The sequence below is a fragment of the Cyprinodon tularosa genome, unplaced genomic scaffold, assembly GCF_016077235.1.
Source record: "Cyprinodon tularosa strain WSP-4 unplaced genomic scaffold, ASM1607723v1 ctg328, whole genome shotgun sequence".
NCBI classification, from domain to species: Eukaryota; Metazoa; Chordata; class Actinopteri; order Cyprinodontiformes; family Cyprinodontidae; genus Cyprinodon; species Cyprinodon tularosa.
Genome location: NW_024039039.1, coordinates 411,328 through 436,022, shown reverse-complemented (window position 1 = coordinate 436,022; position 24,695 = coordinate 411,328). Strand labels below are relative to the sequence as shown.

General features: G+C 38.9%; 1 protein-coding gene across 1 annotated transcript in view; it reads right to left on the bottom strand.

Moving 5' to 3' along the window:
• The window catches only part of LOC119788861 (SH3 and multiple ankyrin repeat domains protein 2-like), a 381,590-nt gene that overhangs the window by 63,458 nt on the left and 293,437 nt on the right, over positions 1 to 24,695 (bottom strand). Inside the window, exon 17 of the mRNA XM_038293549.1 lies at positions 23,809 to 23,933. Coding sequence (XP_038149477.1) covers positions 23,809 to 23,933 — 125 coding nt within the window. The remainder of the gene's footprint in view (positions 1 to 23,808; positions 23,934 to 24,695) is intronic.

Genomic DNA, 24,695 nt, shown 5'->3' with positions numbered 1-24,695 from the left:
AAAACATGCAGAAAACAATAAAATCAAACAAAAACATTATAATCAGAAAAATTTATCAAAATGATCTCAGACGTCAGTGAGGAGGAAAACCAGAGATCAGCTTTCATTAAAACTATAAAATAAGCAGATGTCATAAAATAAAAAAAAGATAAATTGTAATGAACCATCAGATCATGAACCATTGATGCATTTTTAGTCTCTTAGTCGCCTTATGGGCTTTTCCTCTGGTAACAGTTCTATGAAAGACCTGGTTTGGTTTTCCACAGGTCCTCCAGATCACAGGATGAGGTGACATGTGAGCAACATAAATCTTTGTTTATCTCATGATCCTTGAACACAGATGCAGAAACATAAATAAGTCCTTTTAATTATTGCTTTTAATCCAAACCAGCCGATCTCTAATCAACACAAACAGCACTAAAAAAGGGCAACAGATTATGAAGAGTTATATGAACTGTTAAAGTTTAAAACTCCTAGGAAGACAACAGGCAGTCATTTTCTATTAGGGATACACTGATTCAGGATAATATCCACATTAATATTAGTGTTCTGGCTGATAACTTATATAATCTGAAATCATACTCGGTTTGTTTTATCTGATTTGTTTTATTACTTTTTTAACCAGGATAAGATGAAATAGGATGAAATGAAATAACTCCTTCCCTCTGTCCCAAAGGCAGCAATCAATACAACACAACAACCTAAAAACTATGAAAAACTGGTACATTTTGTCCAAGCGAAAGGGACAGAAAGAAAAAGGAAAGGTAAACATTTCTCAGCGTAAAGGCAGAGCAGATAAAAGCCAGAGGAAGTCCAAGTATTGCTGTGTAAATAACAGTTAACCATTGAGAAACCTGGGAGGATAAATAACAGTCCTGTGTGGACATGTTGTATTATTAACACTGGAAAAAATAAAAATCTAGATCAGTCATTTTTTCTTAAAATAAGTGCATTTGTTGTTGGAACGAGGAGGTAAAAGAAACATTATGCCGATGGAACAAGACAATTTACACTTAAAATAAGAAAATACCATTGCATTGTCTTATTTCATGTGCATATTATCTAATTATCTTATTATAAGAGTAAAAATACTCAATACTCATTTACCCACTCAAGTTAAGGGTAAAATACACTTAATTTAAGAAATATTTTACTTATTTCTAGATCGTTTTTCCAGTGTAATTAACATCAGAGAAGACAGAGTCTAGCATCCATTGTGAAAAATCTGTTGTGCATGCACCAAGCTGCACCAAAAAGCTATTTTCTAGCACCATATGAAAAATACAACTTCTTTCATAATGAAAACAGAATTCAGAGAGTAATTGATCAAAGAAGCCTCGATATTTATCTAAGTGAAGCAGATCTATGTTATAATAAATGGGATCTTTGAGGCGTCCTGGCTCCGGAAACATACAGCAATTCAGGTTGACCACTTTTTAAGAAAAAGTGTTAGATTAAGTCCAGGCCTGAGTAGAAACAAAATAAAAAACGAATTAATCTGCATAAAAATGTGAGTTTACATCAGACGCATTCTGCCCCAACTATGAAAAGAAGGTGAGCGGATATGGATCTCTGAGGCACACCTTCTGAAGAAACACTCTAACTACAATACTGCTTCAGTTAAACATCACTCAGTCCCCATCCATAAGCAGTTCATTCCACTTCAGAAACCACAAGCAGGATACTGCTTCCATCTTAGAACTTGAACTGCTTATCGTGAGTCGGAGGCTAATGGTAACCAACAGACCGAGGGAAACGATTGGAGCAGCTGGTTTAAAACTCTTTAGTTTCACTTTTAATCTGCTCAAATCTTTGGAAAAACCAACGTGGCGTAAAAACTCTGAGCTTGTCCATGAATAAGTTAGACAACGACAAGCGGCGCCTGGCGCAGAGAGAATGTAGGCCAACGAACCACACGGGGCTGTGTTTACCGTTACAAACTGGTTTATAAATGATGCTGACAGCTTCTTCTGCAAAAACTTTTAAAACTACTATCTGCATAGCAACTGTGATTTATAGCAGTGGATTGGTTAGAACTGTACGATGCATTCAAGAACAGCTTCTACTGTTGGAAATCAGATCAGTTGCTGCTAACAGACTTTCTTTGCATCAAAGAAAGTCTGAATTTACCAGAGAAGGGATCAAAACTCACTGGGAGAGATGGAGGGTAATGGTCAGGGTTTGGCTGCTGCTGGAGATCAGATCTGGCTTTACTTGAAAAAAAATTTTGTTTTATGAACGCAGCTCATAAGAACAAAACACAGGCTTTGAGCAATGTTTGGCTTCTATAGATTAAAGATATCCAGTTCTACTTCTGTGACTTTATCTCTAAATTACAAACTGACCTTGTCATTAAGGCAAATGTCTGCAGGGAGAGGACAGGGTAAGAGGTCTCTGGCAGTAGCTTAGAGATGCAGTTGGTGCATGGAAAAGAGAAAAGCCTCCCAGTGAGAGCTGCTTGTGCTAGTTCACTGCACAAGTGACAGGGTGTGCTAACCTCCATACGCACACAGAGCTGGAGGCCATGGGTAGGCAGATGCATCTGCATGGTACTCAGGTCACACATCCCTCTCCTGGCCAAAGTTCTGTGTTATATAAGAGAGTATATGCTCCACTCCAGCTACCTACACAGCAAACATGCAGATGCAGCAAGTGAAACACATGAGCAGGGAGGATATCACACATATTCTGCCCTGCTAGAAGGACGTGACTCCTCACCGAAGCAGAAGAGACAAAGACCAACTATTAACAGCAACTTTTAAACATTTATTCTTCAAACATCTCTTTACTGGGGGGTGGGGGGTACGCACATGAGAAGGTAGACGTGTTTTCAGTGCGCTCCTCCGATAAATCGAGTCTTTACTTTACAAAATACTTTGACACCATAAACACCTAGCGGAAAACACAATTTATTCGCTTGGTCGGCGACTATATGTGGAAATGGGTCCAAAAAAGCAAGGGACAATGAAAAAATCTGAAGAGAAAGAGCAGGACGGCGACATGCTAAATGAGCTAACTGCTAATGCCTCAGCAGACACCGCGGCTATCCTCTCCGCTATCGGAGAAATGAGTCGCAAAATGGACGAACGTTTTAACTCAATACAAACTGCTTTGGAAGAGAACCAAACTACCCTGAGAGAACATGGAGAACGCCTGTGCGCCTTGGAAAGTGCTTCCAGCGAACATGACTGCAGGTTGGCAAAAGTGGAGCAACTAGTGTCGAGGCTGGAGGAAGCTAATAAGGCCTTGCATGAGAAAGTTATCGACTTAGAGGCCCGCTCCAGACGTCAGAACATAAAGCTTGTGAATCTGCCGGAGAATGTCGAAGCTGGGAAACCAACTGAATTTGTCTCGAGATTGCTGTCGTTACTTTTCGGACACGAACACTTCCCACAGCCTGTTGAAGTGGATCGGGCGCATAGGCTAGGAGGCCGGCCATTGGATGCTAAAAGGCCCCGTATTATGATAGCAAGGATTCACAACTACCGAGTCAAGGAACGCATCATGCAACTAGCCGCTAAACACTCTCCACTGATGTATCAGGGCCAACGTATCCACATTTTCCCTGACTTCCCAGCAGAGATTGTGAAACGTCGTCAACTCTACGAGGACGCGAGGAAAAAGATTAAAGATGCGGGCCACAGAACGGGGTTCATCTATCCAGCTCGGCTACGCGTTACCCATGGCAACGTAATACACACGTTCAACTCCCCTGAAGAAGCCAACGCTTTCGTGAGAGGCATCATGACTGAAGAGAGCTCCGAAGTAGAACAATACTAATTCAGGTTTACACCTTAACTGTGCTATTCACTTTACATCTGCATAAGCACGTTGAAGAGGGATCTCAGGTAATGTTGGAGGTAGATTAAGCACTTTTTTTTACATAAAGTTTGAAGAAAAGTTATATACCTATTTCGGTTCCAAGCTTTTTGTGTGCCTTTTTTTCTTTGTTTAATAGTGTTTTGATATTACAATTTATATAAATATGTCGGAGGAATGCAACTTTAGAATAGTTTTTGTGATTCTAACAGCTAAATGGTATAATTGCCACATACACTGTTAGAGGTTACCCCCTTAGATAGATGTTAGGTTGGGTTTGTTTCCTCTACTTTGTTTGGGAAAGTAGGGTAGAAGGGAGGATAGGTTTTTATGTGTGTCTTTTTCAATTTTTTGTTTGTTATTTGTATTTTTATGGAGTACTAAATTCCGCTCTGCAGAAAATGACCCCTAAAATTTTTGATGACAAGGGATAACAAGAATGATGAGGGGTTCAAAATGGTTAGCTGGAATATCAGAGGTATGGGTAACCATGTTAAGAGAGCTAAAGTTTTTACACATTTAAAATCTCTTAAGTCTGATATTTCCTTTTTACAGGAAACTCATATCAGGCCTCGTGATCAGACACGTTTGAAATGTAATTGGGCAGGACAGGTATATCAATCAACTTTTTCTAGCAAAGCACGAGGAGTAGCCATAATAATAAAAAAAAATATCCCCTTTCATCATATAAACACAATAAATGATCCTAATGGTAGGTTCTTGATTGTTATTGGGGAGTTGTATTCTCAACATGTCACTCTAGTAAATATATATGGTCCAAATGTAGATGATGCAGGATTTTTTCGTAAAGCTTTTGATAATATACCAGATTTGATAAATACTAATTTAATCATTGCGGGGGACTATAATTTGGTTTTGGATTGGCATATGGACAGATCATCCAGAAGACAACCTGTACCATCAAATGCTTCAGTAACCTTGAATAACTTAATTTCATCTGTTAACCTAGTAGATATTTGGCGATTACAACATCCAAGAGAGAGAGACTACTCTTACTTTTCCAAAATGCATAATTCTTACTCGCGTATTGACTTTTTTCTGTTGGACTCCAAACTTTTACCAAATGTTATTGATAGTAAATATCATAATATTTTGATCTCAGATCATGCGCCCACGAGTATAAATTTAAATTTTAATATTCCAAAACAAAGCTCAACATGGAGATTACAACCATACTTGCTTAATGATATAAATTTTTGTAAATACTTGTCACAGAAAATAGATGATTTCCTAAACACTAATGACACTTTAGATACATCAGATTCGAATTTATGGGAAACATTTAAAGTAGTCATGAGGGGACACGTTATTTCATATGAGGCATCGCAAAGAAAAATTAGAAACTCGAGACTGAAGGAGATCAATGACAAGATATCGGAATTAGAAATACGGTATAAAAAAATATGAATAGTTTTACACTGCAAGAAATTCTTACTCTTAAATATGAATACAATACCATTTTGACAAAGCAAGTAAGTTTCCAAATTTCTCAGTTACGAGTGCGTTATTTTGAGCTTGGAGACAAGCCACATACTCTCCTATCTCGACAACTAAGAGGCCAACAGAACAGTAGAGCAATACACAAAATTAGGTCCAATACAGGTGAAATTATTACTACTCCAAAATCTATAAACAAATGTTTCACAGAGTTTTACAAGGAATTATACAGAACAAAAGCACAGGGGAACATAGATTCCTGGCTAGAGGGAGTCCCCATCCCAATGCTTGAGAGTCCTACTCGAAAGGTCTTAAACCAACCACTGACCATGAAAGAGATCTCTGATTCTGTTAAATCGTTCGCCTCTGGGAAAGCCCCAGGTCCAGATGGGTTTGGAGCTGAATTTTATAACAAGTTTGTTGGACAAATATCTCCACTCTTGCATAGGATGCTGCTTCACTCAATGGCTACAAAAACGCTTCCGCCCAGTTTATATGATGCAAACATTGCCCTTATACTCAAACCAGATAGAGACAAACCCTGCATCATATCGCCCTATATCTATGTTGAATCTAGACTGTAAGATTTTTACAAAAATTCTGGCCAACAGACTAAATTCTTGTATTGAATCAATTATACAAGAATATCAAACAGGGTTTATCCCTAACAGACATTCTTTTTTTAATACAAGAAGAGTGCTAAACATTACATATCACAAATTTCCAGCAAGGTCAAAACAAACTATACTATATTTAGATGCCGAAAAGGCGTTTGATCAAGTTGAATGGGGGTTTATGTTCAAGGTTCTTGAAAGATTTGGGTTGGGGGAACCCTTTATTTCCTGGGTACACTTAGTTTATATGTACCCGACTGCCTCAGTTGTCACCAATCAAGATAGATCTACTCAATTTTTATTGGAAAGAGGCACACGGCAGGGGATGCCCACTCTCGCCATTGTTATTTGCCCTTGCCATCGAACCCCTAGCCATCAGTATCCGAGAAAACCCAGATATTAAACCCATAACAATTGGAGGAGTTGATCATAAAATATCGTTATACGCTGATGATATTGCCATTTTCTTATCGGATCCTGAGCTCTCAATCCCTACACTATTGGATGTAATAAATGGTTTTGGTGCCGTCTCTGGCTACACTATAAACTGGCAAAAGAGTGATCTCATGATTCTCTCAGCAGATTTAGATCCCGCGTTTTTATCCTCAATTCAGTTCAACATTTCAGATAAAGTTAAATATCTAGGTATCAGAATAACAAAAAATCCAAATTCTCTTTTTAAGTATAATTTTACTGCTAGATTAAACTCCTTAAAAGAGAATATAGAAAAATGGAGAATACTGCCTCTGTCACTTATTGGTCGGATTAATACAACTAAAATGGTTTCCCTCCCGAGATTTACTTATTTATTTCAGAACATTTCAATATATCTCCCAAAAAAATTCTTCAAGCTGATTGATTCGGTTATCCTGCCATTTATCTGGGGCTACAAATCACATAGAATATCAAAAACACATCTTCAACAGCCAAAGAAGTGTGGTGGTTTGGGCCTACCATGTTTCCTACATTATTACTGGGCTGCCAATGCCAGAGTGTTGATATACTGGCAGATGACTCCAGATTTAGCTACTTCAGAAAATGTCCCATCTTGGCTAACAATAGAACATAGCTCAGTTTCAAAATCATCTCTTCAGGCACTTCTTTTTGCATCACCAAGACCCCGGACCTCTACACGATGAGAACATTTTATCATACAGCAATGTGAGAAAATTTGGTTACAGATTCGAAAATATTGCCAACTTCCTAATCTGTCCATTCATGCTCCAATATGGCATAATCATGCATTTCCTCCGTCGTTTACAGATGCTGTTTTTAGAGAATGGTCCAGTAAAGGTATAGTGTCAATCAAAGACGTATATATAAATAAAAAATTCTGTTCTTTTGAACAATTAGAAGCAAAATACAGTCTACTTAAGAGTCACTTTTTTAGATTTTTACAATTAAGAAATTATGTTAGGGATAATTTGCCAAATTTTGACTCTCTCCCTTTGGATAATGATTTGTTCAAAATCATGCTCGGCCCACCAGAGTCCCAGGGTTTAATTTCCTCATTGGTCCGCTATTTTTTAAGTAAGTCTGAATGTTCAACGTTAAATATAAAGCAAAAGTGGGAGGAGGATCTCAATATTACAATCAAAGACGATGTATGGAGCAGAGCACTGGGTGACATACACTATTGCTCAGTGAACTCAAGATTGCAAGTAATACAATATAAAGTAGTTCATACACTGCAAAAAATATAAATCTCAATAAGTTATTTTTTCTTAAAATAAGTGTGTTTTTTCTTGATTTGAGGAGGTAAGTAAGACACTTTGCCAATGGAACAAGACAATTTCCTTTTAAAATAAGAAAAAACTATTTTATCGTCTTATTTCAAGTAAATATTATCTAACTATCTTATTTTAAGAGTGAAAATACTCATTCCATTGGCAAATCATCTTATTTACCTGCTCAAATTAAGGCTAAATATACTTAATTTAAGCCATTTTTTACTTATTTCTGGATTGTTTTTGCAGTGTAGGTTACATTACTCAAAAACAAGGTTAAACAAAATTTTCCCACAAACATTACCTCTCTGTGACAGATGTAAAATATGGGACAGCACATTAGCACATCAATTTTGGCTTTGTCCAAATATTCAAGGTTTCTGGACCTCAATATTTGAATGGTACTCTCGCGCCCTTAAAGTTAACATAAAACCCGATCCAGAAACGGCCCTCTTTGGTGTCTCGGACACTCTTAACAAATTGGGTCGTGATGTAACAACAGTGGTCTCCTATGGCATGATGATAGCCAAAAGATGCATATTAAAGCAGTGGAAGGCTGACAGACCACCTAATTTTGAATCTTGGATCAAGGAATTTACAGGAATCCTGCACATAGAAAAAATTAGATTTGATTTAATAAACTGTCCTCAAAAATACTACAAAATTTGGAAACCCATTCTAGAACAATTGAAGCCATAAAGAACCTCTATCCTCCCCTATTTTCTTTGTTCTACTTTATCTCATTTGTTATGAATAAAGGTGTGGACACTCCTAATTGTTTGGTTGAAACTCCATAAAGTGTGTTTTTTTACTTTCAGTATGTCCAAAGTGTAAATGAACAAATAAGTTTTATATAATATTATTTATTGTGTGTCTAATGCTTTTTTTGTTGTCGTTTTTTTTTTTTTTTTGGTGACAAATGCTAAAGGATTTACTAAAGGACATTAATCATTGTCATCATTTCGTTATATACCTGTAGAAAATTCTATAAAAAAAAAAAAAAAAAAAAAAAAAAAAAAACATCTCTTTACTGGCCTCTGAGTTTTGCTGTTTATTGGATATAAAAGTGAAACAATGCCTGCGGTATGCCTCACTAAGAAACAAAGGACGCCCAAAAGTCTCCAATCACACCAGGAAACAAATCAAAACAATAAACCCTAATTTTTATATACAGTATATATATACATATATATATATATATATATATATATATATATATATATATATATATATATATATACATGTATACATGTATATATATATACATATATATATACATATATATATATACATATATATATATATATATATATAGGTTTGCATTTTAAAGAACATCAGCAAGGTTCAATAATAAATCGAAACAGACACCAATCTTCACAAACTGCACTTATCAGAGATATTTAGATGTCTCCAGTTCATCAGGCTGACTGAGAGAGTGAGACTTTCAGGTGATAACAGGAAGGCTCAACCAAACATTCAACCTCTGTTCCAGATTTTAGGAGGGGATCCGAGCACTGTGTCTGTAAAGCTAACCATGCTAATCTTTAATGTGAGATGTTGGATGGAAGCTGTAACTCAGAATTATTTCAACTATACTTGAGCAGCAGCTGAAAGATGCAGTTTTTCTCCAATTGTAAATGAATAACAGCAGCAGACAGATGGAGGGAACATTAGTAAGTAAAATAGAATTTGCTGATATCAGTCAAGGCTAGAAACTGAGAAATAAAACTGATCAAATGATCAACCAAGGTTTTATGGTTGAGTCTCATATGAGGCGCACTGTATATACTGTATATATTAGGGATGGAACGGTTTATGAAAACCGTCCGAACCGTTCGGTTCGATTCGCGTGAGTTGCGTTCGGTTCATGCGCTGCTCCATTTTCTCATAGGGGAAGCGTTTACACTCCAGGGCAGAAGGTGGCGGTACTGCGACCAAAGCCAACCACCAGTAGTAAACAAGAAGAAGCAGCGAAGCCGGGTGTAGCAGAAAAAAAATCAGTTGTTGTGGAGAATTGTGTGGGTATGGCGAGTGGGAAAGAACAGGAGTTGGAAGACGCGCCAGCAGCACTTTATAGGTCTGCTGTATGGGAGCACTTTGCATTTAGAGTGACCTACGATGACGGCGGAAAGAAAGCTGTGGATAAAAGTGCAACAGTGTGCAAGCATTGTGCAACACGTTTTGTTTATGCTAACAGCAACACGACCAACATGTCAGGCTAACAATCAACATATACCGAACCAAACCGAAAACCATGACCACGAAACTGTGAACCGAACCGAACCGTGGATTTTGTGAACTGTTCCACCCCTAGTATATATCCCATCTACCTTCTTCTTCTTTGACTAGTTGAGCTGATGTTCAAATACATTTCTCCACTGTGAGATCACTCAATAAATTTTTACTCCTAAGCTAACAGTAAAATCGGGGACAGGACAGATGTGGTCCTGTGACATCTGCATGCTGTTATTCATCATGAACACCCACAATGGAAGGACAAAATACATTTATATTCATCCCACTACAGCTACCCAGACTGACTGTCGGCTGCTCTAGATACTGCCAGGAAAAATCAGAGCTGCCATTGCTGTAGGTGCACTTCTGATGAGAGGAATGGGACAAAATCCTATCAAACTGCTGTTCAAACAGTGTGAAGGAAAATCAAACCAAAGATGTATATACAATTTTAATTATATGAAGTAAAAAAAGAGAAGTTATGAAACTGTCATTATTCTGAGGTTTGGAAAAAAGCAGTGGCCTCAAATAGCAGAAGATGATGTCTGTTTCAGAGTCAGAATGAGAGAAAATAAGAAGTTTCTGCTGTATTGGCTCTTCTCCCCACATGTCCTCTACTGAGCATCGACCGTCTGAGGAGACAAACCAAAGTCTTCTGACCTTTTGGCCTCAACACCTTCACTCTGTCTTAAGCTGTAAAAATGTCATTGCATTTTCAGACCCAAAGTAAATCATCTGTGTTGTGTTGCAGCAGGCAGCCATTGCTGACTCACAGTAACCAGAACTGTTACGGATGTTCTGCAGAAGCGCAGCTGATACAGAAACAGGATGATGTTTAAACACATTTGGGTGAACTGTTCTTAGTGCAGCAATAATGCACTGAATGGCACGAAGCGACGAAACATTAATGATCAGCTCAGCCCATAACCATGAAGTACTGTTGATGCTAACTGTAAAAAACCTGCAACCAGGCAGCTTCCTCTACTGAACTTTAAAGGCTCTTCGAATAAAAACACCAATTCAATCCTGATCCTTTACTTTTCAACCGTTCCTCTAAAGGCGGAAGCCTCAGGAGGACCCTCCCATGCGAAGGGGCGCGTGAGGATCAAGAGGTCACCTGTCAGACATGCCTTAACTGCAGCTCATCTGCTGCCAGGACTGTAAAACGATGACGTTCATGAGGGCTGACATGCTGCAGCAGAAACAGCAGCTCTGCATTCTCCTGACCTCCACAGCGCGGTACGGCACTACGCTCTGCTGCTTCTTTTAGCTCCGTTCTGAACAGTAGCTGAAGCAGTTCAGCCGTGCAGGAGCGGCACACGGCGCCCAAGAGCAACCATGGAGGTTATTTACAGCAGTGAGAGCTGATTTGCTGATGAACATTTAATCTGAACCAAACGGCGTTCAGAATATTTACATCTGAGCTGCAGTTTGACACTGTGCACAGATTTAAAATCAGCCCTCTGAGATTCATGTGTATAGCTTATATAGCTGTGTAAGAAGCTTTTAGATGAAGCTACTTCCATAAACACCATCCATATTCTCTCAGATGCCGCTTTGGCATAGATCTAAAATAGTAAATAATCATTTAAAAAATTGACACATGGTATGTTCTGCTCAATACACAATAAAAAAACTTGCTACCATTTCTTTCAACATTAAATAGTTTTTTGTTTTTTTTCCCCCTCAAGATAACATAGTTTCATTTAGAGGTGAGAGAAATTAGGATTCGACACGTTTGATTGACAATAATGGTTTCCTGAAATCAAAAATGGTAAATGGTAAATGGCATGAACTTATATAGCGCCTTTATTCAAGTTAGGAGACTTGACCAAAGCGCTTTACATTACATTCATTCACCCATTCACTCACACACTGATGGTGGCAAGCTACATTGTAGCCACAGCTGCACTGGGGCTCACTGACAGAAGCGGGGCTGCCGTACACTGGCGCCACCGGGCCCTCTGACCACCATCAGTAGACAATGCAGGTGAAGTGTCTTGCCCAAGGACACAACGACACTGATGTGATTTTGATTCAGTTCAATTTATATCTTTGTAATCGGTGTCCTACATCCATCTGACATACATCTACATCACAACTCAGGCATTAGACTTAAAAACAGCATTTTTCTTAATAACAAATAAAAACATTATGACTGTTTTATGCCAGAGAAAGCGTATTCTAATGATGATCAATTATTTTCCATCAACACAAATGTATCATAAACCATTAAATGGATATACTGATACGGATCGATGTATTGTTGTTTTTAAAAGCAAGAACGTTTACATTTACTAAATTATAGTCAAGGGAGCGATTAAAAACTATAACAAACAGTTAGAGATTGACCGGGCTCCATTTTTTTAACATAAATCTAAAGCTGCGTTCAGGCCGGTCATGTTTTCGGGCATTAAGGCGTTTTTTTTTAGTCGAATTGATTACTGCAACAGTGTTTTCACAGGTGTGCCTAAAAAGTGGATCAGACAGCTGCAGCTGATCCAGAACGCTGCTGCCCGTGTCCTCACTAAGACTAAGAAAGTAGAGCACATCACCCCAGTTCTAAAGTCCTTCCACTGGCTCCCTGTATCTCAGAGAATAGACTTCAAAATACTTCTGTTAGTCTATAAATCTCTGAATGGCTTAGCACCTAAATACATCACAGACTTGCTATCAGTGTATCAACCCTCCAGACCACTCAGGTCTTCTGGCTCCAGCCTGCTCTGTATACCTAGAACCAGAACTAAACATGGAGAAGCAGCATTTAGTTCCTATGCTCCACCTATCTGGAACAAACTTCCAGAAAACTGTAAAAGTGCGGAAAGCCTGAGTTCCTTTAAATCAAAACTAAAAACACATTTGTTTAGGATTGCCTTCGACTGTTCTAGTTAAACAGTTCAACTGAAACATTTTTTTCCTTAGTCCAACTGTTTTTAATATTCTTTTTTGTTTCTGCATTTTTTATTTTATTTATTTTTTGTGTTTTTCCTACTTGCTTTGATCTTCCTGTATTTTAATCATGTAAAGCACTTTGGATTGTCTTTGTACTGAATTGTGCTATACAGATAAATTTGCCTCGCCTTGATTTACACTGCAAAAACGATTTAGACATACAGTAGCAGCCTTTCAAAATGGCCCTTCCCAGTCAAACGCCAGCTGAAGGGCATCCCACCTCCCTCCAAATCCCAGCGAAATCCCCTCCAACTTCCAGCCACTGGAGTGACCCCCCCTCTTGCATATTTTTTTACTCTGACTCCACCCTTTCACTGAATTACAGGGTCTGACCAGGAGATGACGCTTCTCTTTCGATGATAATGTCCACAAATCAGACAGAAATAATATTTTAGTACAAAGATTGATGTTTAAAACGAAATTAAAGGGGTGCAGCCAAGGAACCATCCACACTGCAAAAGAATTTAATATCAATAAGTCATTTTTTTCTTAACATAAGTGCATTTTTTCTTGAATTAAGAAGGGGAGACACTTTGCCAATGGAACAACAAAATTTACATTTGAAATAAGAAAAAACAACTACATTGCCTAATTTCAAGTCGAAGTCAAGTTATATTAAGAAAAAAAAAACTAATTTCATTGGCAAATCATCTCATTTACCTACTCAAATGAAGGGTAAATACACTTAATTTAAGACATTTTTACTTACTTCTAGATCCTTTTTCCAGTAAATAAAAGTGGGGAAATTTTAAATCGCTACTACTGTAAGAAAGCAAATTCTAAAATTAAGTGTATTTACCATTAATTTGAGCAGGTAAATATGATGATCTGTCAATAGACTGAATATTTTTACCATTAAAATAAGATAATGAGATAATATGCACTTAAATACGACAATGTAATTGTTTGTTCTTATTATAAATGTAATTTGTCTTGTTCTATTGGCAAAGTGTTTCACTTACCTCCTAAATTCATGAAAAATGCAAAGTCTATGGGGGAAAGCGGCTTGTTGGAGCGTCTGTGGAGAAGCATCAGCGTGTTTCACACAATAGTTCAGAAAATTTAACTTTTGCAGCTGGATGTCGGAGCGTCAACCAATCAGAAAAGCTGATCAAGAAGTTTTTTTGGGGGATACAGACACTACTTGCAAGCTGCCATCGCTTCTGCAGACATTCTGCATATGAAAAATATATAAATATCAAGGAGTTAAACTCCAAAGGTTTAAAAAATAAAGCAGGAAGAATGGATTGTTATGTACAAGGAAGAGAGAGCGACCCCTGATCATTATTGCCGTACTAAAACATTTTTATGAACTATAGAGAAACAGTTTATAAATACCCAAACTAACCATAATGTTAAAACCGACAGATGGAAAATATTCGATGTTATATTCTGGTCCTTGGTTTTTACCACAAACCCTAAAAACTCTTTCTATTTACTTCCAGCCGCTATGAACCAGCAGAAAATCCCCCACAGGCCGGCTGCAGCAGAGAGCTTTTAGCGGGGATTTCCAGCGCTGCCTCCCGGAGGGATGCTGGAGGTCTGGCGCTCCGTACAAGAACTGAATACTTCGGTGGGACAATAATCCTGATGAACTGATGAATAGAGGATGTTTGGAGGTGGACTTTCTCACTTAAAAACATGTTCAAACTATTTTTCCAACTCATAAAATAAATAAAGCCAAGCTGCTCTCTAGCTTTAAGCTACAGAACAGAGCAGATAATCAACCAGTGTTGAAGAGTCAAAGTTACATGTTATTTATTCTAAACTTAACATGCAAAATAAAATACTCCACCAGGTTGTAAAGCGTTATAACTTTTAAGTTTGAGAATAAAGGATTCGTTGGATTTCAGTACATTTTAAAGTGTAATTAAAAGATGCATGGAGGGACGAAGGGACGGATCCAAACCTTTTGCAAACACCCCCCACCCCCCACGGCAGCTGATAAATTCATGTTCCTGACAGAAGATCTCTGGAAATTAGGTCAACATGTGGAGAAAAGGGGGCAGATTGTGTCTCCATGAAGAAAATCTGCATCCATAATCCCAACCAGAAATATTAATGTTCAGGGTATTAATGAAAGAAATTCTGTATTCCAATGATAATCAAATCATAATTTTGTTAAAAAATCAGCTTCTAAAGTAGATTTGACCTAAAGTTTCCATTTTTATATTCCAACTTTTATACCATGCAAGGAAAAAAAATGTATTTACAGAATTTGGTGGTTTTGCTTTTTTGTCCAACTTAAAGGTTTTTATTATCAGAGCTTAGACTAATATTAACACGGCATCATTGCATTATGTGTCAGTAAACAAGCCCAGGTCTGATTATGATATCACACCTCAATAAAAAAAATATTTCTTTAAATCGATTTGAAATATTCCCCAAAAAAAAATTAAACAGAAGAAACTGTGAAAAGAAACAAACCTTTGCATAGTTTTGTATGTAAACTGCTTTTTTTTCTCTTGTTTTCATATTAAACCATGTTTATTTTAAGTATTTCATAAAAAAAAGCGGTTTGTCTCAGAAACTAAATAAGATTTTTTGCTCCTTCTGAAGTCTCAGTGTTTTTTTTGGTATAGATATTTTCCTCCCTCTGCTGCTCTTGTTTTTTTTAAACAAAACGATTTGCAGCCGCTAAACTCCAGCCGATGGCGTATCAGAGCATTTTCTCAGCAAAGGAGACGGCCATTGCATTTAAGGCCACACATTAGCGCCTGCTAACAGCTGGGAAATCTGCAGGATGAAAGAAGCTCTGCTTTGAAGGAGGTTCCTCAGTCCTGCATCAGTCCGTTAGCTTCGCTCTGTCCTCCTCATGGTGGAGCTAACCGCAGCCTTAAACATTGAGTTACTGGATCAGTCCATCCGGATCTGCCTCACAGCAGTTTCCTCCTAATCTTTGTGACAAATCATTTATGACTGTTTTAGATCTTCTGTCTTCCTTAGCTGATCTTCATTCTGGGGTAAATTTCTAGTTTATATGCTCTTTCCTCAGCATATCTAAATCACTTCTCACCACTGCTTTGCAGAAAAATGCTAATTTAGACTGTGTACGAAGTTGGATAACTTCAAACACAGATAAAATTTGAAACCTTTTTCTCCTGAAAGCACGAAACTTTGTAAATCTGTTGGTATTCCAAGATATTTATATAGTCCACAATTAGGGTCGTTGTGGTAAATTTGGACCCAACATTTACTATAGATGGTTATGTTCAGTCTGTGGTTTGACAGATCTGGAAATGATTATTAATGCATTTTTCTATTTAAGATTTTAAATCTGCTGCTTAACCTGCCTAAACAAATCATGACTACTGTAGAGCTCCTGCAGTTTTCTGATCAAAGCTTTCCTAATGTCAATCACTGCTTCCCAAGTCTATATAGTCGGGTAATTGAGTCAAAGTCCACACCAGCGTGACACACTGCCACACATCCCCATTCACTAAAAAGTTCACTTTAATTCAATTCAATTCAATTCCTTAGCCACGTGAGACCATCCTGATCTCGCGAGCTTTCAAGATTTCACTCCCTAATCAGTCTGGAGACCCTCCGTTGAAGAAAATTTGGAGCCGTTCACCAAACGAACGTCCAATCAGCGTTGGCTTTGAGGCGGGTTGAGGTGTGACGCAACGAGAAGCGCGACAGTTCAGTCTAAAGAACATGGCGGCTTCAGCCGATGAAACTAGCGTAAGCGTGGCTATCGAGCAAGTTTTATCGGAATTACAGAGTATTTCTTCACTGAAAGAAGAGCAAAACACTGCTCTGGAGGCTTTTCTCAGAGGAAAAGATGTTTTTGCTCTTCTCCCGACTGGTTTCGGCAAGAGTTTGATCTATCAATTGGCTCCTCTTCGTTGTCGCTCTGTTAGTACGTCATATGCTTCGTTGATCTGATTGGTTTATTTGGCCCGTTTATCTCCAACATAGGCCAATCCGCTAACCAGTATTTTCGCCCCTTCCCAAAATTACTTCAACGGAAGGTTTCCAGGTGGATATGCGGATCAAATCCATCTGGCGGATTCAGGTTACCAATTCCTATGGCTTTTCAATATTCAGCACCAGAGTATAAGTCGTAACTTACAGCCGTGTTACAGGTCAAGGGTCAGCCAGCCCTGGCTCCAGAGCCACATGCAGCTCTTTAGCACCGTCCTTCTTGTTCCCTGGAGCTTTTTGCAAAAAGTATGAAAATGGAAAATTATGGGTTTTTTTTGTTAGTTGTAGTTGTTTTAATATGGTGTGCAGGAGGTCAAACAAACATTTATTATGTTTCCAATGCTGTACGGGACTCTGAACCTGCCTTCATGCTCTGGATTCCTGGAACTCGGATCTGTTCCTCTGTGGATCGGAACCCCTGACCGGACTCCTGGATTCCAGATCTACTCCAGTCTGATCTGAATTCATCCTGGATCCTGCCTGCTCACTGGAGCTGCTGCATCAGGGACACTCTGGACGGCTCAGGCGCATCTGCTTATTCTGCCTATAATTGAGAGGATGGGCTGAACTGCTAAACCAGGTAAGTAAATCACTCTGATAATCATCTCCTGTTCTGATGATCGTGGTCACTTACCTGTATTTCTCCCTAAACCAGAGTGTCCGTGATTGGGCTACGCCCCTGCCCCCCTCCTGCAGTCGCTACAGGTCCGCCGATCCTCAGCAGCTTGCTTCAGTTCCCTACTGACTTTCTCACCTTGAATACTGGATCCATCTGTGCTGTTTTATGACACTTGTTTGTTTATTGCTTTGATCACTTTTATGCAGCTTTAGTGGAAAAAGTAAAACCAGTAGCAGCATTTTGCAGCTTTGCATGATGGGAGGTTAAAAACCCAACATGAAACAAGATACCCCAAGGACCCACGAATAATGTATTTGGGGCTGGCTGGAAGTGAAGGAATACACCGGAAAGACATCTATCTTCTAAAAATCTTGATAGTGGCAGCTGAAAAAGCGATTATGAGAAAATGGTTTAAAAGTGACCCTCCACACCTGACGCAATGGATTTTAATAGTAGAGGAAATCTTCACAATGGAAGAAATGACCTACCACCTAAGGATCAAGTACAAATACATGAAAGAACAGTGGAGGAAGTGGTTTGATTACACAAATCGGAAAGGAATTACCCTCAATAAGACTTGAACGACAGATAAACCTTTTTTAAGACTTGTGTGACCCCCACATTCACTAAACTCAGACTCTGTTATACCTTTGCTGTATTTTTATTGCCCTTCTCTGTTCATATTCTTGTTTGTTTGTTTGTTTTAATGTAAAATTAAAAAAAATACTAAATAAAAGTAAAAAAAAAATAAAAACCCAACATGAAACCATGGACAGTTTATTAAAGTTTAGCTCATCAACAGCACAGGAAACGCCTTCAGCTGTGAAGTTCCAAAAACATGAATTATCAGTCAGTTATCCATGGTGGAATGGGTGGACGATTAGCTCTGTAAAGGAAGCTGTGTAGAAAACAGCCTTTTCTTATGCCTGAATATCTTAACCAGCTTATGTCAAGCAGCGCCGGTCATTCAGAATCAGACCCTTTTTACTCTCTCTGTAATTTAAAAAGTTTTGTTTAAATGTGAAGATTCTGCTTCAACATCGAAATCCTGTTTGATTTAAGGAGAAAAGCGTCCCTTTCCAAGGTCTTTGCCAAACAAAAACAGAACTTTGGTTTAAAGGAGAAAAAAATTACTGCTTTTCTCACAAGAAAATACAAAGATGCATGTAGACGACAGCTTTGGAGAAGGAAGGAAAAACGTGCAACATTCCTGTTAAACAGAACAATCTTCAGGACTTAAGGGATCAGATTGATCTTGTTTCTCTAAAATCAAAGTTTGGAAACTTTGGCTTTTAAAAGCATCTCCCCCAAAAATTGCACATTTATTTCCAACTGAAGATATGAGTCGACATTTGTTTGACTTCTAAATCCCGTGACCATGAAACAGACCCTGCATATGTAAATGCAAAGGAGGCTGCAGTGACGTTCAGTTCATGTTTCTGTAAAACATGAACCATGGATGGCTAACAAGCTGCAGGCTGTGCAGCTGTGAGAGCTACCAACCTTGTCAGATCTTTTTAAACGTTTTGGAAGCATGTCGGGTCCTACATCATATCAGCAAATTTCACCTCATTCTGAGGCAGATCCAATCAATGATTAAAAAGATATTTAGGATAAAAGAAATACTGGAGGAGAAAAGGATGAGTTTAAATCACGCTGAGGATGAGCTGCAGACGCAGAGCAGCCTGCTTCTCCTCATTTGATGCTCCATTTAGCAGAAGCACAAAATAAACCAATCTCCAGTTCAGCTCTGCTCTCTGGAACACACACACACACACGCACACGGCTGTATGAAAAAAAAGCGAGCCTGAAATAGACGCCGTGATTTTCCTCGGACTAACGTAGCAGCTGTGATACGATCTGCAGAGCTGCGTTACTGACTCACGTTTAGCAGCAGGAGCAGCGTTCAGCTCGACATTCTGTGCAGCACATTCTGGAATCAGACACTCTGCAGCTCCAAAGATTACTCCAAGTCATTTTAATCAACACAAATCCTTATTGCACTACAAGATAGAAAAGCAAAGAGAGGAAAGCTGCTTACGCCACACAGCGCTGCACGTTAATCACGGCCACTGGAAGAGCAGAGCGTTTGTTTTAGTGTTACTAAACATATGTCAGGCAGGAATGTCTCTGATTTCAACTTATAGTAAAAGAAAGTGGAAGAATTCAGGTCAAAGTTCAGGAAATGCTTGGAAACATCGATGGAGTGAAGGAGCAGATTTTACAGTAAATGACACAGTGATGTCAGGAAGCTACGAGTTCATATATAAGCAAACATCAGAAATCAGGAGGCTTCCACAACACAATCCATCCATGCATCCATCCATGCATCCATCCATGCATCCATCCATGCATCCATCCATCCATCCATCCATCCATCCATCCATCCATCCATCCATCCATCCATCCATCCATCCATCCATCCATTTACTGAACTAACAGAGGTCAGAGTTTATTCCTCACCTGTTCTTCATTTAATTCACCAATTTATTTGAAACAGGTCAGTTCATATAAATTAACATGAGCACAAGTCCTCATGTCAACATGACATATGTGGACAATATGGCTTTTCATCAGAAGTCAAATGAAAAACCATATAAGAAGAAAGAAGCAGGTCCAAATAGGACGTGCAAATACAAGATATTTTTTGAAAGACTTAATGAACATCAATGATATACACCCACCGGCCACTTTATTAGGTACCCCATGCTAGTAACGGGTTGGACCCCCTTTTGCCTTCAGAACTGCCTCAATTCTTCGTGGCATAGATTCAACAAGGTGCTGGAAGCATTCCTCAGGGAGTTTGGTCCATATTGACATGATGGCATCACACAGTTGCCGCAGATTTGTGACTGTGGAGGCCATTTGAGTACAGTGAACTCATTGTCATGTTCAAGAAACCAGTCTGAGATAATTCCAGCTTTATGACATGGCGCACTATCCTGCTGAAAGTAGCCATCAGAAGTTGGGTACATTGTGGTCATAAAGGGATGGACATGGTCAGCAGAAATACTCAGGTTATCTGTGGCGTTGCAACGATGCTCAATTGGTACCAAGGAGCCCAAAGAGTGCCAAGAAAATATTCCCCACACCATGACACCACCACCACCAGCCTGAACCGTTGATACAAGGCAGGATGGATCCATGCTTTCATGTTGTAGACGCCAAATTCTGACCCTACCATCCGAATGTTGCAGCAGAAATCGAGACTCATCAGACCAGGCAACGTTTTTCCAATCTTCTATTGTCCAATTTCGATGAGCTTGTTCAAATTGTAGCCTCAGTTTCCTGTTCTTAGCTGAAAGGAGTGGCACCCGGTGTGGTCTTCTGCTGCTGTAGCCCATCTGCCTCAAAGTTGGACGTACTGTGCGTTCAGAGATGCTCTTCTGCCCACCTTGGTTGTAACGGGTGGTTATCTGAGTCATTGTTGCCCTTCTATCAGCTTGAACCAGTCTGGCCGTTCTCCTCTGACCTCTGGCATCAACAAGGCATTTCCACCCACAGAACTGCCGCTCACTGGATGTTTTTTCTTTTTTGGACCATTCTCTGTAAACCCTAGAGATGGTTGTGTGTGAAAATCCCAGTAGATCAGCAGTTTCTGAAATACTCAGACCAGCCCTTCTGGCACCAACAATCATGCCACGTTCAAAGTCACTCAAATCACCTTTCTACCCCATACTGATGCTCGGTTTGAACTGCAGGAGATTGTCTTGACCATGTCTACATGCCTAAATGCACTCAGTTGCCGCCATGTGATTGGCTGCTTAGAAATTAAGTGTTAAGGAGCAGTTGGACAGGTGTACCTAATAAAGTGGCCGGTGAGTGTACAATAAATATATTGTCAGGTTGATTGTGCAGGAGAGACTTTTTTCACTTTAGTTTCTTTAAATACGCTTTTTGAGAACTTTTAGTTGACTTCATGTTGTCACTGTAGGATTTTGCTCCATTAATATGTTGTTACCGTCTCCATATTTGAATCTGCAGCATTAATTTAGCCCCTTTCAATTCTCCTCAGCCAGAATCCACTCAGAATAAACAGAAAATTATTCAAATTAACAAAGATACACAATGATGGAAGAATTATTCTAGATTAACATAAGATGGTTGTGCATCATAACTCCACCTGGATCTAAACTAATGAAACAATCAGCCTCTGTGCAACACAGCAGCTGAGCTCTGCAGCTTTCCACCAAATCAGCTAATTCCTAATTTATGAAAAACAAAACATCTGATTTTCTCCCCAAAAAATTTATTTTTATGTACGAAGCAGATTTAGAGTCACTTAGATAATATAAAAATATTATTATTTTTTAGAATAAAATACAAAATCTTTCACAGAATAAAGTTTAGATTATGAGTAATCAAACATACGACACAGAGCTAACTAGAAATGTTCCTTTAGATCAGAGTTTGATGCCCAACTTTTGTTTCCTCAAAGCTTAAGTCCAACATTAACAGTAAAAGTAGAAGCAAATTTAACACGGTTAGATATTTCTTAGGAAACCAAAGTAAATCCACATAATCAGGGTGAATTCAAATGTGTTCCTTTCACAGACAGTAGGAGACGCCACTGAGAAAATGAGCGCCATCAACAATAAGAACCACCATAACTAAGCTTTCGAAGTTTTCTCTCATTCAAACATTTAGAAAGTGCTGAAGGTGAAAACACACAGATTCAAATATCCCAAAGATAGATATAACATTCAAAAATATCACAGCATTATTTTTCATTCTGTTTTCCGGCTGAAATCAGAACCTTAGAGAAACTAAATGCATTTGCAATCTAATCAAAATTTAACAAAAAGCAGTTTCTAAATCGCAGAGCAACTTCATTCTGGTCACATTTTTACGGTAATCCAGCCCATTAGGTGGCGGTAATACATGGTTTGCAGCCCCCCAAAAAGAGAAGAATGCAAGTATGGACTCGTTTCTTCGCCAAGTATGTTCTTGAGAAGAACACAGGATAGTGTGGACTTGGTGAGAATGGGAGCACGCAGCATAAATATGGGTCAATTGGAACAGAAGAGTACTTGTGATGTCATCACACCCTCGGCTCGTCTGGAGCTGCATTTCAGATCCTCTTATTAATAGTCTCTAGATAATAATAAATTATGACGTTTTTTCATTTGTTGGGGGAATAATAAACACAAATCAAATAAATATTTTGCCAAATAAAACAAAAACTCGCCATCATAGCCAGCGGTACTTCACACACGGCTACACATATTAAGAAATTCATTATGATAGGCCGAAAAAACTGGATTCACCTCCCGCCATCTTGGTACTCTCCACTTTCATGGAAAGTGCCATAAAAATACCTGTAATGTAATGTTATTACCATAACAATGTAATCAAAACATTTTTATTACATGTACATCATCAATTTAGCACATTTGGCGCATCATCAGATAGTGTGTGTGTATGTAATATTCTTAATATCTAAATACAGTATTATTATGCTCCTTTCACACATTAATTTTGTAGAGATTGATTTATATAATATGTTATATGACATGATTTATAACTGCATTGCTTCATAATGACAATGCAATCTGATGTGCCTATTTTTTTACCATAAGTCACAGTAATCTACTGATGCTATGAAACAGCAAGTGTGTCAAAGTGATGAATTTATCTTTATTTTTTAACTCTTAAGTCCCCCTGAAAATGAGAAGATCATCTTTGTTTGATTTTGTAGTGCATGTATTTTTTACATTCCGGCCGGTCTAACTAGGGAGTACCAATATGGCGGCTGGTGACTTCACAGCACCGTGTAATCCCCATGGCCAATCAGCAATCCAGTGAGTAAACAGAGATCAGTGGTTGCAGCTAGCAGCACTGGTGACAGTTTTTCACGACCCGGTCCGTACCATCAGCTCATCTGTGCATCCAGATATACATCCGGGTCGCCCTTGTTTTTATTTTGTGAAATAAACCTGAATTACATTTTTCCCTCCCTAAAAACAGTAAGCGTACTAAATTATAATATGCTAAAGGTTAATAATGTATTTCCTGAGAACATAATGTATTAAAATCCTTTCTGTTTCATCAGTCGTCTGTGCCCAGTGACTCTAAGGATTTATATAGGCAATCTGATGTGAATAATTCCACATTTCCAGGGACGGAACAACAGACCGCAGACCATGGATGATCTCTGAGGACAGTCAGCAGGTCATCTTCCTCCCAGCACATATTCTAACAGTGACCATTTGAAAAGCTGCAGGAGTCACAGTTAGACAGACTGAACGCACAGAAACAGCCAAACCCTTTCAGATTAACGCTCAGAAGCTGCAAATCATCACCAGAAAATCCTTTTTTCGGGAAGCTTATTTCTAATTCCAAAGGACACCACAAAGCAGTTTGGATTTAAACACAAATCCAACAGTTTCTCAGCAAAGCAAACGCAGTAAAAACAGTAAAAGTAAAGGCAGCAGCGCCTCCTGAAAGCAGCCCTTACCTCGATGAGGAAGTCCCCCGTCCGGAGCCCCGCCTGCCAGGCCACTCCGCCTTCATCCACCGACTCCAGGTACTGCAGGGCCGGGAAGGCCGGCGTGGGGGTGAACTCCTCGATGGGAGTATCGGCTGCAGCACAAAGGGACAGACGTAATGGTCAGGAGTTTATTTAATCCAGAATGATAGTTAAATCCAGACTGGGAAAAGGAAACAGAGAGGTATAAAAAACTACAGCAATAGCAGTGAAATACACGCAAATGATTGTAGATCCGAACCACAGGGATGGAGTGGGCTTAATTCTGATGAGGGTATACACTCCTGATCAAAATCTTAAGACCAATCAAAAAATTGCAAGAATTTGCATTTTGCACTATTGGATCTAAAGGTTCAAAGTAGAGCTTTACAACGTTAAAGGAAAAAATCAGTGCAAGAGACAAGAAGTTTTGAGCAGGGAATTTTCTGAAAACTGCATTTACACTCAAACATTATTTTTTCAGCTGATCAAAAGTTTATTACCATAGTCTTTAAAAGCCAAAAGCTGTACAAAAATCTGGATTCCATGTCATTTTCTGTCAAGTCTTTACACGGGCAAGATCTCCTGATGGCAAAAGCAAAAAAGCTCACTGACTTTGAACTTGGTAGGATTGTTGAGCTGCATAAGCAAGGCCAAGCAAATGCGATCGCTGCTGAGGTTGGACGCAGTAAGACAGTCATTTTGCATTTTTTAAATGATCCTGAGGGTTATGGAACAAAAAAGTCAAGTGGTAGACCCAAAAAAATGTCCCCAGCTCTGAGCCGCATGATCCGATTGGCTGTCCGTCAAGACACAGGACGATCCTCTACCCAAATTAAGGCCATTACTGGTGCTGACTGCAGCACAATAACCATCAG